Here is an 18,258-nt window from a genome sequence, read left to right as displayed (position 1 = left end):
CAGGGAGTGTTGGAAACAGATTTTATGATACCACTCAACTCCAGAAAGGTTATATGACTTTGTCAAGGTCACAACCCTTTCTTCTGAGCCCTGGGAACCCTTGCTGCTCAGTGCTATCTTCAGTATTGATCTCACCCCCCAGAGTGATTCAGAGTTCTGGGCCTCACTCAGATCCATTAATTCAGCTTTGCCAAGTCCTGGGTTCATCAGGGGTCACAGCAGAGAGAATGAGAACTCAGGGCAAACAGGGTCCTGAAGCATGGCTCACCCTTCCTCAATGTAACCAGGGACCGGGGTGTGTACACAGCTCAGGGGTAGAGCCCTGCTCGGGGTGGAAGCGGAAAGCGTCATTGGTTGTCTTGCAGTTCCATCACTGGCCCGCTCTTCTGGTTTCCATGGCCCTAACATAGATACATAGCTGTGGTCTCGTGCCTTGTGGATAGAGAGTGGAAGTGTGGAGTACCCGGCGTGTAACAGAAAACACAACTCAGTCACTAGTACTGTTTCCAGTCTCTCATTCACCGTTCATATCGCTCCTATTCACCATGCACACTGCAGAGGCCACTTTTCAGCCCTCCTTGGTTTTAAAGCATTGAGTAACATTTAGCTTTCATGTTGGATTGTTATCCTTGTATTTTGTGTTTCTCTCTCTCTAGAAAATTATTAAGCAGAGAGCATCAGGCAGCTCACAACTACCTGTACCTCCAGCTGCAGGAAGTCTGAAGCCTTCTCTGGTTTCTGGGCACCTTCACTCAAGTATACATGTGCCACATAGACACACACACATAAATAAAGAGAAAAGAAGAAAAACTAGAAGAAGAAATCTTTTTTTCTTAAAGAGAATGAAGGTAGAAAATACTGATAAATAGTTTACTTTGGTGTCATTTAAAGACGAGGGAACCCTTCCCAAAACCCAAACCAAAGAACACCACTTGCCTGCCATCTCCTTCTTCCAGATCCAGGAAGTCAGGCTGCTGAGAGCTGCTAGGCACATGTGGCTGATCTGCTGTCCTCACTGGCAACAGCACACGTTAGGGACAATGCTTTCCTGCAAACCCAGCACTTGGGAACTGAGGCAGGAGATTCATGAGTTTGAGACCAGGCTGGACTGCAGACAGAGACTCTGCCTCAAAAACCAAGGGGTGGGGAGTATTGCATCACCACCGTGTCCCATCTGTGAATAGTAAATAAAAATGTGAAGAGAAAGAAGTAGGATTTTAGTATCCAAACCTCAACTAAAATTTCTTAAAGTGCATCACACTTGAGACAGGATTGATGCTGATTCTGCGTTGTGAAGGAAGCATTGTGTTTTGACAGCAGTGAGAAAGCCAGAATTCCAGAAGACAGGCTCCGCAGTCTGTCATGAAGATAGTGACGGATGGGGCCTTATAAAAATGGGATGCAAGGTTCTGAGGCAGTGCTAGGCTTCAGTGGGGTTTCTCCAAGGAACAGACCCAGCACCCCATAGTGTAAAAGCCCAGGGTTGTTCAAGAGAGCTGAACTTCTGAGCTGTTCCTGTTGTCACAGAGTTCCAGAAACCCCAGAGCCAGAATTAACCCCAGTGTGTCCTCTGCAGGTCGCTCTGCCACTCCCCCAGGACTTCTATCGTGAGGAAAGGAGCGGCGGGACCAACATCCTCTAAGATGTTTATATGGACCAGTGGCCGCACCTCTTCATCTTACAGACATGATGAGAAAAGGTAAAACACTTGACTTTGGGTGCTCTTGGGAAGACTTTGTAGAATAGATGGTTACAGGGAGCAGTGAGGACTGTGTTGGCTGCCCTCTTTGTCGCTGTGACCTGAGAACAACATAAGCAAGGGTTTACTGTGGTGTGTGCTTGGAGAATATGGTCCACCGTGGTGGGGTTTACCGTGGTGTGTGCTTGGAGAATACGGTCTACCATGGTGGGGTTTACTGTGATGTGTGCTTGGAGAATATGGTCCATCATGGTGGGGTTTACTGAGATGTGTGCTTGGAGAATATGGTCCATCATGGTGGGGGGATACATGGTGGCAGGAGTGTGAGGCAGCTGATCAGGTTGCGCTTGTAGTCAGCAAGCAGAGACGATGCTCCTGCTCGGTTTGCTGGCTCCTTATTCGACTCAGGAGCCCAGCCTCTGAGATGGTGCTGCCACATTCAAAGACAGTTAACCCGTCTTATGTCACTGTGACACATGCTTTAGTCATTTGGGAACAGGGAACCGCAACTGAGAAAATGCCCCCACCAGATTGATCTATAGCCAAGCCCGTGGGTCATTTACTTGATTAATGATTGGTACAGGAGGACCCAGCACACTGTGGGCAGGGTTACCCCACAGTCAGTGGTCCCGGGTGCAATGAGAAAGCAGGCTGAGCAAGCCAGTAAGCAGTACCTTCCACGGCCTTGTAGCAGCTCATACCTCCAGGTTTCTGCCTGGAATTCTGCCCTGACTTCTCTCCTTGATACAGTGTGAGCTGAGAATTGGAAGCTGACATAAACACTTTCCTCTCCAAGTTGCTTTTGGTTACCTGCTCAGTTAAACTTCTCTGAAAATACCTTTACCACAGGCCAGGGGTGTGCTTTCATGGTAGTTCTAAATCCTGTGGAGACTGACCATTATAGAAACTGAATCTCATGTCTTAAAACGTGGGAGAGCCTCTGCACCACAGGGCTGTGCCTCCAGACACTCTGGCCTTTGACCTCCATCTCTGCTGCATGCTCAGGCACAGCCAGCGACTTGGCAAGACCGTTCCCTGTCAGAAATGACCTCCCACACTCATGTACCCAGCCACCCTTTCCTTCACCAGCCACAGCACTGCCTGAAGACTCCTAGTCAGGACTTGAACCTACTCCCAGTCTCATCATCCTCTTTACCCAGGCAGACTTTGCTTGGCTGTCTGTGAATTTCCAGAACCTCGCACTGTGTCCAGGACACAGTGGACACTGCGGAAACTGATGTACGAGATGGGCACTGCATTTCTAGGCAGCAATCATACTTCAGGAGGAAGGCTGAACTGCAAGAGGGCTCAGAGGGGGTTGGTAGGTTCATGGAGCCTTCAGAGGGCTTGCAGGAACAGCTGACAGGAGGGAACAAGCAGAATGTGAAAGAAGGCAGGAGAGTAAGGTCACGTGATGCGAAACTAAATGGTTATTCACCTCAACCCTTTCTTCTTTGGATTTAGTGAGTAAATATGTTTCTAAAATTATATAATCCTTACTCTCTGTCTCTCAGTCTCTGTCTCTGTTTCTCTCTCTCTCTGTGTGTGTGTGTGTGTGTGTGTGTGTGTATGTGTGTGTGTGTGTGTAAGTGAATGTGTGTGTTGTATGTGCTCACATACACATGCAAGTGTGGAGGCCATTGGTTGATACTGGGTGTCTTCTTCAACCTCCCCTCCAACTTAGTTTTTGAGGTACAGTTTCTCCCTGGATCTGGAGATCAATTATTGGCCAGACTAGCAGCCAATTGCCTGCCTGTCTCCACTCCACACCCAAAGCTAGGTTTGCAGGGGTGAACCACTGTGCCCAGCTATTTTTATGTGGGTGTTGATCCTCATGTTGGCATGGAGGGCACTCTGCCCTTGAACTGTCTCCCCAGACTCTCTACAACTGTTTTTAAATAGTTGGACCCTCCCCTTGTTACCAGTGTGGTTGGGGTCCAAGCCCAGTATTTCCAGGTTCTTGCTTTTTATACAAAGAATTGAAATGAAGACTCACACAGATTGCAAAGAAGCAAAGAAGCTTTATTCCAAAGCAAAGCAACGGTGCCGATCAGAAATAAGTGCATTGTGAGTGAGCAGGAGACCACATGCCTGACGGTGCTCGAAGGCCCTGGCTCCTGGCTGGGGCTTCCGCTTATGGAATTGAAGAGGAGGAGATGCCTGTTCCTAAGAAGAGGAGTGAGAGTGGGTCTCTCTTTTGATCAGTAGATCAGATCACAAAATAAATTTTCTGCCAAGTATGTCCTTCCCATAATGCATCTGATTTAAATCTTATGCCTCCTCAGGCACATAGGTATCTGATGCTAAGTAGGGGAGTCTCCCTAAAAGCTCACCTAAGAAACCAGTTTTGCCTTATTATCACGCACCACAAGCCAGTTCCAGTCTAACCAGCCTTCCTCCCCATACCATGAATGGGCGGGGAAAATGTTGACTAGAAACTGTCTATTTGATGGTTGTCAAGGAAAGAATGGAAACCATTGTTTAAAACAAATACATGCAGCCTGATGCACCCGGGGGAGCCACGGGCTGCACCAGGTTGCCGGTTGCCATTTTCAGAGATTTGTATGTGCACAAGTACATGCTGTAGGGCCTCGGGCTCCCAAATGCCTTGTTAGAAGAGAGGTATGCACAACCCAAGCCAGGCGGAGTCCCAGGCTGCTGTGCGATTCCCTATGCTTCCCCGCCTCATGTTTGCGTTCTTCCTCCGTGTCTCTGTCTCGCTCGTTAATCCTGTACTACTATTTCAGTGGTTTTATTTCAGTGTTTTAAACACACCGGCTTTACCAGCATTCTGCAGCCTGAGTGACACACTCAAGAATATGATAGAAATCAGAATTGAGAATGATATGGGGCATGCATAAGACTCAAGGGAGGCTTATTAAATATTGTTTGGGGAGCTTGTTTTTCTTTTTAAAACCAGAATTGCCCTACAGATAAAATTTCTCTGAAAAATTCCAGAGTCAAAAATTATTTGTTATAATAAGAAGTTTACAGTATAAATATAGGGATCACTTCAATATTCACAATAGAAAATCTGTTAAATAATGAAATATAATTTATCACTTAGTACCTTAAGTATTTTTTGACATACAATTGCTGGGAGAAAAAGCAAGTTAAAAAGTTGCATTGAGTGATTATTGCAGCCACACACACAGTTCTCTATTTCCAATGCTCTGTACATCTTACCTTACCTTAGTTATGAGGAAACAATTCCATGATGTTTAAGTAGGAAATTGTAGCCCAGAAGTCATCTAGCATTTGAACAAAGACTTAGTGCTCCAAATACATTGTATTCATTACCTTTCTGTTGTGACAGTGTAACTGCAGAGGAGACTCCAGGAAGGGAGGGAGGGCTTATTTGGCTGACAGTTTGAGGAGGGCCATCCATCACAGCAGGCGACATCCTGGAGGCAGGAGCTGGAGGCAGCAGGTCACATTCTGTCTGTACTCAGGAAGTACGGAGAGACACATGCTGCTGTTCTGCTCGCTTTCTCAGCCTGGGACCCTAACCCCCAGGACAGCACTACCCACACCCAAGCAAACACTCCTTTCCTCACTCCTGGGCATGTATTTCCACAATACTCCTACGTACTGCCAAGCTGATAATCACGATTAGCCAGCTGACAGGTGAACTGAAAACTACTTTCTGTGATTCTATCTGGGCTTCAGCAAAGATGGAGATGTGGTCAAGGAAAGGCATGGGCAAACTGAACACATTCAGCTGGGAATGCCGGCGTGGGGCAGGGGCTGGCCCTATGTCCTTAGGCTATTTCTGCTGTTTGCTGTGTAGGCCAAGGGCATGCACATTGACAGCCTGTTCCACAAATGCATTTATTACTTTAAATCCCATAATTACCGAAATCATCCTTAAAAACAAAACTTAAAGCTATAATTTAAGTGTCAGAGAACTGTACTGATGCATAAAAGCAACCTAGTTATATGTTCCTTTAATTCTCAAGAATTACCAGTTTGTCAGACCTGGACTGGTTTGGGGTATATACCCAATAATCACATGAAACAATTAACAAGCAAAAGCAAGGAAATGAGAAAATTATGTTTAAAAGCTGGGTTTTTTTTAATAACATGCAAACTTTTCAATGTGATAGTAAAGACTGTTAAAAAAAACAAACTATCCAGCTTAAAGGAAAAGCTCATTAGTGTGTTCTGTGATGAAGTCCCTATGTCACCGAGCCTCTTTCTAATTGAACAGGATCCCTCCGTTGACCTTTGAGGAAGAAGAGGAAGGCAGTCTTTAAGAGCAATCATAATGTTGACAGGGTTCTGAGACAGAAGATGGATTAACAAGAGGAAAACAAGGAAGTTCATTAAAAACTCACAGCTCGCAGGGCGGGTGCTACCCACTGAAGGCTTACAAGCCTTCTTACAAAAGTGGTCTAGCAAAGAATAATAGATTTCTTAGAAGCAGCAGGACTAGGGAGAGGGTAGGAGACTGCAGAAGAGTCAGTCTGGCTGGTCGGGTCACTGATGGAGGATCCTCCTTCCCAACTCACCTAGGAGGGCACCAGTAGGAGCAGGACAAAAAGTAGGACTGCCCCTTGTTGCAGGAATCCTTTCCCAGATTTTAGGTAAACAAACACAGGCAGCCAAGCCCCTGTACTTTAATTATCTTTGGCTCAAGGAGAAAGAATTCTGTTTCTTTCCCCTACAACCTCCGAGTCCAAGAAGAACTGTGCATTATCTCCTTCAGGAGTCCGCTGCACTTCCTTCATGTTCAAATACATTTACTTTTCTGCTGAAAGATGGAACGACTATGGTGTATTGTTTATCAAATTTGGTTTGATATCTCTGCAAACAATCCTTCTTCTTCTTCTTCTTCTTCTTCTTCTTCTTCTTCTTCTTCTTCTTCTTCTTCTTCTTCTTCTTCTTCTTCTTCTTCCTCTTCCTCTTCCTCTTCTTCTTCTTCTTCTCTCTCTCTCTCTCTGTCTCTGTGTGTGTGTGGATGTGTGTGTGCCATGCTCCACCTGTGGAAGTCAGAGCACAACAGTAGGGGCGGGTGCTCTCCTTTCACCACACCTATTGGAGCTTGACTTCAGGTCGGCAGGGTCAGGATTGGTGGCCCTCTCACCAACCTCCTGCTAAACTTTAGCAAAGATTTTATCTGATCATTCTTTTGTATTTTCTTCATAACTGGATCAGTGGTAAAGAATTTGCTCATTTTATTCTATATTCGTGAATATTACATTCCTTTGTTACTCTTGCCCAATTATGTTAGCTTGTGTTTCAGTAAATTAAAACTGGTGATGGTGGACATTTTCAGTCTGACTCATTGAGTGAGCCTTTTTAACACGTCAACATTAGATAATTGTATCAACTACAATACAGGTAGCTTTTCCTCTCCCTTATATTACATTGGAAATGAATATATTTCAATTTGATAATACCTTTTATGAATGGATGTTAATATATTTCTAAGTTACATTATCACATTAGCAGTTTATAATGCTTTCCATATATTAATAAAAACATAATGATGACCTAAGTTATATAGCTTTTCATGGTATACTTCATTTTTTAAAATATGGCTAAGTTTGATGAACTAAGTTCTTTTAGATTTTATATTTGTGGCGACAAATGAAGCTGGCCTGTAGTTTTCCATCACATATGGCTCTTACTGGTTTTGGTCTCAGAACTTGCCAATCTTATAGCCAGGTTGGCCGGCATTCTTTTTCTGTACTCTGGGATTATCTGTACAGTGGAGCCTGGGCTCAGCTATAAGTAGTTAGACCTTTTTATTTCCATGACCAAAATGCTTTGAATTATTTAAAAACCTTTAGCTATTTCAAATTTCAATGATTTAGAATAATTTAAGCCTTCTGGCTATTTATGAGTTGGTTTCAGTAAGTTACATATTTGCAAAGTCTTACTGTGTATTTCAATAAGTTTAATACTCAACGTTTCCAAATGTATCACTGCAAAGTTGTTTAACTGCTTCCTTTCTAAAACACACTGTGCCCAGAACTATGGTTTTTAATTTCTCATGTTTACTCGGACTTTATATGCTTTCTTTGTCACTCTTCTCGAAGATATATCCATTTCTTTAGTTTTTGAAGCACATTAGCCTTTGAATCTGTTGCCCCTCTTACAGTGGCCTTCTATTGCATTATCAGTGCTTATGATCCTTTGCTGCCTTAGTCCTTCTTTTTGAATGTCCCACTTAGCTCCTAATTTCCTTAGATGTTGAGTGCACTGATTTTTATGACTTTCTTATTCTCTAATACAAGCATTGAAAAATGTTTTAGCCAACCACACTGGATACTCTATGTTTTCCATATTGTTCATTTCAACACTCTTTCTTATTTGTTTGATTTCATCCTGTGGCCCATGAATTCTTTGTACTGTACCCATACATACATACATACACATTTACATAAACACATACATACAAATATGTATTCCTTTAGTTATTTTTACTATCATTTCTTTCACTATTGTGCTAAAAGCGAATACCACAGTCAACATAATGATAGTCCTTGTGAAAGGCAATTTAACAACCAGTCTCATCAATATTAATGATGTTTCTAAAGTGCAAATCTAATTGTCACACTTGTTTCATTGCCTTTAATGTCCTCTTGAGCTTCACAAGCTGTTCTTTTTATTTTCTGGTTTGTGCACATCTCACCAATCAAGAGCCTTCCTTTCTCACCCTGGCCCCCAGCAGCACTCAACCCTTCTACCCCATCTCCCACAGACTCTTCTCACTCCTTTGCCTCTCCAAGCCTTGGTTAGTCACAGACGACTAAGCCATTCCCTCTTGCATCAGTGGCTGACTTCCAAACCTCCTTCACATTTAAGCCACAGCCCTAGGCTGTGTATATCTATCTGCCAGTGGTCCTCTGAACATCAGGAGATCCAGTGCACCAGTGACCAATTTGCCTGAAACCAGTTTGACAAAGAACCCATTTACTGATCAGCCATTTTGGTGAATTATTTTAAGTTTCACTGTGTATCAAATTTTAACACAGTTATAACCCTACAGTGTTTGATCACACTTCACACTAACAAGGATCAATATGGTGACAGGAACCCTTAATTAGAGACCCCTTGCTTGTCTCCTGTATCTTAGAATCTGCAGCCATTGCCCCCTCTACATTTCTGCTGTCTGTGTCCAGACATTTTTGTGAGGTCTCCTCTTGTCTCTGTCCCCTGTTCTGCTCCCTGGGACCAGCTTTCTAGATCAGCAGCTAGGCTGTACATTTTGTCAGTCCCTTCTCCTCAAACAAAGGCTCCCCTCCAGAGTCCTGCTGTTCTCACCCAGAGCCTTCCTGTTGGGGAAACAGGACCAGAACAAAGATAAGTTAACCGTTTCTTTAATGGCTCAATAAGGACAAAATAAGAGCCATCTAAATAAATCAGAGACTCTCCAGAGAGCTCTTAGAAGTTCTCCACCAGGACTGGAGAGATTGCTCAGTGAGAGCTTCTGCTGCTCTTGTGGAGGAACCAAGTTCATTTCCCGGCATCTGTACTGGATCGCTCACAACTGCATGTAACTCAAGCTCCCAGGGGTTCTATGCCTCTGCCTCCGCTGGCACCTGTTCTCTCTCTCTCTCTCTCTCTCTCTCTCTCTCTCTCTCTCTCTCTCTCTCTATCATACACACACACACACACACACAGAGAGAGAGAGAGAGAGAGAGAGAGAGAGAGAGAGAGAGAGACCTATACATGTAATTTAAAATAAAAATGTCTGAAAAAATTCCCAACCCAAATCAATTACTCTAGGCTTTTTGAATACAGAAAATAAGCAAACTAAGCAGTTAGCCCATAAGGCTGGCAACTCTGTGATGGTGATAACAGGTGTGATGTGAAACTGGGCTGACAATTCCGGCAAAGCCAAACTCTCAGGAAAACAGTGTTCAATGCAGGCTATTTATGTCAGCTCGAAACAGGTTAGGGTTCTCTGAAAGGAGAGAACCTCAAAAGAGAAAATTCCTCCATAAGGTCCAGCTATAGGCAAGCCCATAGCACATTTTCTTAATTAGGAATTAGTGGGGGAGAACTGAGCCCACTGTGGGTGGGGCCATCCTTGGACTGCTGAGCAAGGCATGAGGAGCAAGCCAGTAAACAGCATCCCTCCCTGGCCTCTGCATCAGCTCCTGCCTCCAGGTTCCTGCCTTGTTTGAGTTCCTGTCCTGACTTCCTTCAGTGATGGACTACGATGTGGAAGTGTAAACCAAATAAACCCTTTTCTCCCCAACTTGCTTTTCCTCACAGTGTTTTGTCACAGTGATAGTAAACCTAAGACTAACTAAATCCCCAAAAAGGATTTGAAAATAAATCAGTATTTCAATTTCACAAGAAATGTGAAATTGTTTTTACATTTCTTAGAAGAACATATTTATGTACATGCACTTGAATATGCTTTTTAAAATATATTTATAAAGGGATTCAGAGGCCAATCTTTCTTAAATTAAAAAAAAATCAAGTAATCTTAAAATGCTACGGAGAAGAACATCTTCATGACAACATACTTCATGATGAAACATATTAAAATGTGTCATTAACACAGAGGAAAGAAAAATATATCCATATTCATTATATTAAATTAATTATGCTAAAAACGAGTCTTTGTGGAGTCTGTAAGTTGCTAAAGCAGGTAGGCTCTGTTCACAGTGTGGACTGAACCTTCAGTCAGCTGGCCTCTAGTGTTTTAGCCTCCAGTAACCGATCCTTGGATAGGCTGGCCTCATGAACTGACTCGCTCCCCTTCTGTCTGTCCAGTCAGCATGATCACCAGGTGTGCAGTGATGTCTCACTGCCGTCCAGGAAGACCATCTACATTATACATCTCCAGAATTATAAACTGAGTCTTGACATGAAATTTCCAAAAAGTTATGTAGACATTGAGACTAAAATTTTTTTTTAAGAGCGCTGACTATTGCTTGGGGCAAAACAAAGCTTTACTGGAAAAACTGAACATCTGCTTACAAAGACTTATGCTTTAATTTACTTATTTTGACTTTATGTGTCTGGGTGTTTTGCCTGCATGTGTATCTGTGCATCATGTGTGTGCCCATGTCTGCAGAGGCCAGAAGAGTGTGTCCAATTCTCAGGAACTGGAGTTACAGATGGTTACGAGCTCTCATGTGGGTGCTGGGAACTGAACCAGGATCCTTTGAAAGAGCAGCCATTGCTCTTCACCACTGAGCCATCTTTTTAGCCCAGACTTTTTAAGATTATATATGTTTATTTATTACGCATTTGCCTTTGTGTGGAGGGCAGAAGATAACTTGCCGGTGTCTCTCCTCTCCTACATATGGAACACAGGGCAAAAGCTCAGGTTATTGGGCTTAGGGGCAGACAGACAGAGCCATCTTACCAGTCCCCTCCAAAGACTTCAATTGTCCCCTGGACTCAACGATAGCTTCCATTCTCCAAAAGGATGTGGACAGAAAAGAACTGGGCCTTCCCACTCTTCCCTCTTCCCCACCAGACACAGCAACGCTGCAGCACCCAGCTCAGCTGCCTCTTTCTCTCACTGCCTCCTCCTCCTCTGCACTGACCAGTCACTGCGTCCTGAGAGGCTCATCCTCTGGATGTCTCTCCACAAGCTGCCTCCTCTCTTTTTATCCTGACTTCAACCAATATGCAGCCCTCATCATCCTCCACCAGCACTACTGGAACCATCTCCCCATGTCTCCTCCCTGCTCTCTGATTTAAGACTTCTCCTGTTTCTAATCTCCACGCTGCAGACGCAGCCATCACTCTGAAACTCAGTTCTGCCTACATCACCAGTTGACAGCTTCCCTTTAATTACAGGAGGAAGGCTACTTTCGGGAATGACTTTCAAAGCCTTCATGGCACCGCATTTCTCATCTGGCTGCCCTCTTCCTGTGGTGGGTGACCTCCTAGGGTCATCAGCGTAGTACTTCCTGGTACTTGCTCTGCAGCTCCAAGCACCTTTGCTTTTGCAGTCCCTCAGTCCAAATGTCACCCATGTCCCACTGGCTAAACTGCAATCAACCTTGAATGTTCTGTTCAAGACATTACTCTTCCAGGAAGTCTTTGCTAATGTACACTGACTCCCTGTCCTGGTCCCTGAAGCTGGGGAAGTTGCCAAGACGCTGAATTGATCCACCAGGGAGCTCCCATCTCAGATGACACTAATTTCCATGTTTTTCCTCTTATCTAATAGGGGCCGTGTCCCCAGCACAACAGGTTACAGCGTTCACAATACATGTGTGGACCTAACCTCCTCATTGGAATCTCATTCTTTTGACGTATTAACATTCCTTGATTTATCTATCAATTCAACAACCATTTATTGGTGGATTTCAAAACTGTGTTCCTCCCACTCAAGCCTTTCATTTTGCTGTGTAATATTCTGATTTCCTAGACACCTACAAGCCATGTAGAAACTACCATTTTGCCTTTTTCTTACCCATTCTAGAGCTTCCGAAGAATTTATTTTCCAAATATGTTTTGCGATGACTCAGTAGGATCATTTTATGTGTTTCTTGTTCAGGCGGCAACTGACACCACCAATTCTATTCTATGGCAGACTGGCATGTTCTGGCTGTGTGGCAGCCGAACAGCCTAGAATAGCACAGATCATCCTTGCTGCCTTCCGTCTGCTAAGCGCATATATCAACGGCAGCCGTCAGAGTTAAATACATGTTGATAAATGATATCAGCCAAGTAACAACAGGTTATTATTACTTCCCAGTGGATTTTTGAAGCCACTCAGCCTTAGCCTGTCTCCCTGCTTCAAAAGTCTACCCGCCTACTGCCTTTCAACAGCTAATGGGCACCAGTTTGTTCTTCAAGTTCACACAGGGTCAAGTTTAAAGAGCTTTGATGTAAATCCTAAACTTTCCAAATAAATCTCAAAAGTGAATTATGGACCTGAGAGGGCAGGTGGATGCCGGTCTATGGAAGGTTTTTGTGGGGTGTCGTATAGTCTAAAGGCCCTGGGTTTGAGCTGGGAAGTCATGAGAAAATGTCTGTCATTCCAGGCCTCTGGTGGCAAGAATAAGCAGAATAAAGTGATATTTACACACACACACACACACACAGATATAAGTAGATTCAGAAGTTATATATCAATTCTGATCAACTTCATTAATTTAAAGTCAACAAACCCAAGACATTTTTCGAGGGTTAAAGAAATTACTGTCTTTCATATAATTGGACAGAGAAAAATTACTTTACAATTAGATATGAATCTCCAAAATATGGAACTAGGGATCATTTCTACACAGGGATGGTACTTGTGTGTGTGTCTGTGTTCTCCTCTTTCTGTGCATGTAGAGGATGTGTGTGTGTGTGTGTGTGTGTGTGTGTGTGTGCGTGTGCTTGTGTGCGCATGTGAAGTGTTGAGAGTCAGGGCTTGTGCTAAGATTCAACTTCCCTCTGGTGTGTCTGGAGCATTCCTACAGGTCCTTCACCTCAGGAAAACGGGGGCAGGAAGGTAACCTCCCTCGAGGGACGTGCAATAGAACTGTGAGTCTCATGTAAGACTGTATTATTTTCAACCTCAGAAATATCTACCAGAAAATCAGGGACCATGACCTCCTGGACAAGAGGAAAACTGTGACAGCACTGAAGGCCGGAGAGGACCGGGCTATCCTTCTAGGGCTGGCCATGATGGTGTGCTCCGTCATGATGTACTTCCTGCTGGGGATCACACTGCTGCGCTCATACATGCAGAGGTAATGCTGTGGCCACCGAGGAATCTGCTGCCCTTTCCTCCTCTGTTCCCCCATTGCTCATTCAGCCCTGATGTTATCTTTCTCGCCTTTCCAGAACCTTCATAGGCACCCGGCACACAGTGTTTTCTGAGGTTTTCTGATAATAATAAACACAGGCTGTGTGGAAACTGTCTACTGTGAGCTGGCCACTTTTCACGTATGGCTCATGTCTTGCTCCTAACTACTCCATAAGGGAGGTATAGGTATTCCCATCATTGCAGAGACACCAAGGCCCAGAGGATGTGACACAGGGACTTTGGAGATGCCTTTCCATAAGCCATCTTGCTGCATAATCATGAGGACCTTAGTTCCAAACCTCAAGCCCACATAAACAGCGCAGGCATGGTGGCATGCTCTCCACTGGAGAGGTGGAGACAGGAGATCCCTAGAGCTCACTGGCCAGCAAGTCTAGCCTAATTGTTTAATTGTTGACTCATAGCCCATTGAGAGACCCTGTCTCAAAAGAAGTAACGTGGATGACATTTGAGAAATGGCATCTGAGATCATCTTCTGGCCTCAACAAACACACGCAGAAATATATTCACGTGAGCACGTACACATGCCCATACACATGCGCACACACACAGATATGCATGTGTACACGTGCAAGCATATCTGTACACACATGCACACACATGCATACAAACATGAGCATGCACACATGCATGCAAAGGCATCCACACACAAGTGCACACACACACACACAATATCACACAGTTCAGTGTGCTACAGTCCAAACATGTGGCAGTTAAGCTTTCAAAGCCACATCCTACAAAATCAGTCCTGACTCTTGCTACTCACTAAGTCTGCCACTGCCTTTTTTTTTTTCACCTGTCCTACTTCTCCATCATCCAGCTCCCTTGGGAACTTTCATATGCTGAAGCCAAAGAAGGTCAGAATTGATTGGTTTGAAGACAGATCCAGCACTAGGTATTCTGAAACTCTCTAAGTGTTTCTAATGTGTTGTGAAGATTGAGAGACTCAATCTCTTAAAGTAACAGAGTTTGAATCCTTTTCCTTTCAATGTTTACCTTGGATTTACTGAGTAAGGAGAAGCCAGTAGGTGAAGATGCCAAAGCGTGTCCTCCTGCATAAGCCAGCTGAGAAATCCCCACAGTGTCCCACCCTCTGCCATCCCGACCCTGAACCCTAGAACTTGGCACGTCTGCCAATGGTTGGACTTGAAGAAATAATACCCTTTCATACGAAAGTGGGAAGTTTCAGTTCAAGAGAAAATCACACAATTTTCTACCACTTCTTCCTCTAGCTAAATTAATGCTTTCGTCTTCCAAGGCAAGTGAAGCTGAAATGTAGCAATTTGCTCCTCTTTGCCATCCTGGTCGGCATGCTCTTTCAGCTGCACTCTCTTCCACAGTGAAAGCGCACTGCCTCGGGGCCCTTTGCTGAGTCCAAAACCTCTTTCAGATTCTCACACCTGCTTAGAACTAGATAGGATGTGTACCCCACCCTCTGGTTCTGAAAGCAGTTTCTGACCATTTGTCTTCCAGGAAATTCAATTTGCGACACCAGAGGAGACTGAGTCCAGCAGACTGAGTCTAGTCAGCTGGCGCATGCAAAAGTACAGGAGCTATCCACATGTGTCCAGCAAAGGGCAGGGCTGTTATTCATTGTGAACACATGTTTTCTGCTCACTGCAACACAGCTTATATCCAGAGGCACAGCATCGATGCCACTGTGTTACTTCCTAATTGCAAATGCTCGACTTAATTGCAAAATGCAAGTTATTGTAAAACGAAATTCAACCAATGGTTAGCTGGAATCTCTCTGGCTAAAATGACCCCGAGCAACCTGGTCGAGCCCTTTATCCACTCCGAAGGATTGGTCTTCTGTTGGTTTCCTGGGGCTGCCCACCATGCCAGAATCAAGGAGAGTCTTAGAGCAGGGGAAAGCACAGTTTCTGCCACTTACCAACTGCATGTTCTTGACTATGTTACCTGATTTCTGTGGTCCTCTTTTCATTCACCTTTCAAAGGAATTAATAACCAATATGTAAAGTTGTTGAGAGAAAAAAAATAAAGTAATTTGTATAAATTGCCAGTTGGGAGAAAGGCTGCAAGTAGCCATTGCTCTTGACAACTTCAAAAGGCTGTCGTTATCTTATTTGCCATGTTTGAATGAGTTTGCTGTACAGTATTGCCCTACCTCTATCTGAAGTCCAATCCTAAGCCACTCTGCCTTTTTGCCACCTTTCCCCAGTCACTACCTTAATAAAGACTCTTCTGCCTACAAGCCAGGCTGTGGTGGAGTTTGGAATGAAAAAAAAAAAAACACAACTGAGCAAGAGCTGTGTAATGCAGACATACAGGGGAAGGTTACGCTAGGCGGGTGGCACAGAACTGTCATCCCTTCCCTCAGAAGACTAAGGCAGCAGAATTACACCATTGATGCCAGCCCAGGCTGCAGAGCAAGTCTGAGGCCATTCTTGCCTACCTGGTAGACTGCCTCAAGAAATAAAAACTAAAAATAAAGCGTTTGTTATGCTCACCAGTGGATTCAATAAGGAGAAAATAATTGCTTAAAATATTAGTAAATATCTTACACCGTGGTTGTCACCAAGAAAGTTCTTGGGCACCAAAGCATGTACTGTGTGTGTCACAACATGCCGAAAGCTGGTTTGTTCAAAATCGCAACATTGCACAGACATATGGATCACAGATTTTGGGGAATCCCATGCAGTCCTGTAGTCAAGAGACAGCCCTCTGCAACCTCACCCTCCTGCCTGGTGCCTCCCACTCTGTGATCATTCTCGCTCTTTCTCTGCAGTGTGTGGACAGAAGAAGCTCAGTGCACCCTGATGAATGTGTCTATCACAGAAACATTTAACTGTTCCTTCAGCTGTGGGCCAGACTGCTGGAAGCTCTCTCAGTACCCTTGCCTCCAGGTCTACGTGAACCTGACTTCCTCCGGGGAGAAGTTCCTCCTCTACCACACCGAGGAGACCATGAAGATCAATCAGAAGGTAGGAGCTCTGCTCACTGCACCCGGGCATCTGTTGGCATAGCCTACTGGCCTCCCTTCTCTCTTCACTTTCCCCTTTGCAAGTATTTCAAAGGAAGCACACCAGGAAGTAGGCCCTACTTGCTCCATTCACAGAACTTACTCTGGATCTGTCTACAGAAATGCTGGCTTTCTGTACAAGCTATGGACAAGCCATTTCTTCATTTCATGGTAGAGCAAATTTAGCTGTGTTTTCTGTTTGAGAGAATGTTTCTATAAAGAACCTAAGTCTTTGAAAGCAAGAAGAAAATTTAAGAAGGGATTTGCATGTCCAAATACCTACCGTGACTTAGAAGACAAGGAGTAACCCTGGCCTTTTCTTTTCCACATTTAGTTCTGTGACCTTGGACATATAACTTACTCTGACGTTTTTGCTTTTTCAAAAGGAAAAAGTCACTTACAAGATCATTATTATAAATAAGTATTAGAGTAGAGGATGTTGTAGTACGAAATTGAAAATGTGGTCAACAGTGCGTGTGCATGTGTGTGTGTGTGTGTTTGCACATGTGCGCATGTACATTCTTTCTTCACATATACTATATTCATAGAGGCCTAATTTGTAATACTGCTCATATTAGTCACTTTTCTGATACTATAACAAAATACCATGATCAAGGGCAAGTGAAGGAAGACAGTTCGTTTTGCTGTATGGTTCCATCATGGCAGGGAGGTAAGGCAGCAAGAGTTGAGAGACAAGAAAGGGAAATGAGATGAGGCTATTAGCTCCCAAATCCTGCTCCCTCCACCCCACACACAACACATTTCCTTCAGCTAAACTCCACCTCCTCATAATCTTCCCAAACAATGCCATCAACTAGGGACCAAGTATTCAAATAACTGAGTCTATGGAAGATGTTTCTAATTCAAAACACCATGCCAATGTGTTAAAGTCTTCATGGGTAGGTGTTTAATAAATGTGTGTTATATTGAATATACATAAAAAATTTTTGATGTTAGTCATGGTGGTTTCAAGCCTATAATCCGACACTCAAGAAACTAAAGCAGGAGGATTGCCACAAGTTCGAGGCCTACCTGGGCTACAAAACAAATACAAGACAAGCCAAAACCACATAGCAAGATCCTGTCCCAAAAATGTTTATATTTATAAGGTCTATGAAGGACTGTGATGACCAGTAAATGTTTTAGTTGAACCAATCTGCTGTATCAATCTCAAGTTATATGTATATTGGGTTTGAGTTTTATAGTAGCCACTTAGATACCCAGAATATTCTTGAATAAGCTAAGACAATCTGATTCTGGCCTCCTATAGTACCATTGGTGCTTATTTCCAGGAAGCAAGTGAGCCTCAGGAACTCTAATCATTCTTGTAAAATTTTTCATTGCAATGGTCAAGCCTTCGGTGATCGTTTACAGGGCTTTCAGTAGCTTGGGGGTTCCGTACTAGCACATGGGCAGCAAATGGTGTTGTCACAAAGGAGTAAAACAAACCCACCTTGCATTTTGGTTACAACAACCTGAGAGAATTCTTGCAGATATCTCTGAGGTCTCTCCTTGATGAGTACTCCAGAGAGCGTTATTTGAAAATGCTGCTTCTGGTGTTCTTTCATTTGTAGTAGGCAGAAACAAGAGTAGAAACATGGCTCCACAAGCCTGGAAAGCTGAGCCCTGCCCAGCTGTCTGTTTTCTCCCTGTAAGCCAGATTTCTAAACAAAGCTGTCTTGTGCTAGCTGGTACCTGTAAAACTCTCTGGTCTTCGAGGAACTGGAAAGCCTCACAGACTGAAGAGGAACCAGACAGTAAGGGCTCTTTCCACTTCCTCGACTGGATATCCCATCACTTCGGCTCTGGCTCCCTTATTTAAGTGACAAACAGGGA

At 43.9% G+C, this 18,258-nt stretch overlaps 1 protein-coding gene across 1 annotated transcript in view; it reads left to right on the top strand.

Moving 5' to 3' along the window:
* Positions 1–18,258, top strand: part of Kcnmb2 (potassium calcium-activated channel subfamily M regulatory beta subunit 2) — a 272,393-nt gene that overhangs the window by 237,178 nt on the left and 16,957 nt on the right. Inside the window, exons 2-4 of the mRNA XM_048429883.3 lie at positions 1,577–1,699; positions 13,195–13,365; positions 16,189–16,384. Coding sequence (XP_048285840.1) covers positions 1,644–1,699; positions 13,195–13,365; positions 16,189–16,384 — 423 coding nt within the window. The 5' untranslated portion in view covers positions 1,577–1,643. The remainder of the gene's footprint in view (positions 1–1,576; positions 1,700–13,194; positions 13,366–16,188; positions 16,385–18,258) is intronic.

Source organism: Myodes glareolus, chromosome 20 (genome assembly GCF_982192425.1).
Source record: "Myodes glareolus chromosome 20, mMyoGla1.1, whole genome shotgun sequence".
In the NCBI taxonomy this organism is placed as follows: domain Eukaryota; kingdom Metazoa; phylum Chordata; class Mammalia; order Rodentia; family Cricetidae; genus Myodes; species Myodes glareolus.
Note: the sequence above shows the minus strand (reverse complement) of the source record. Positions and strands in the feature narration are given on the sequence as shown.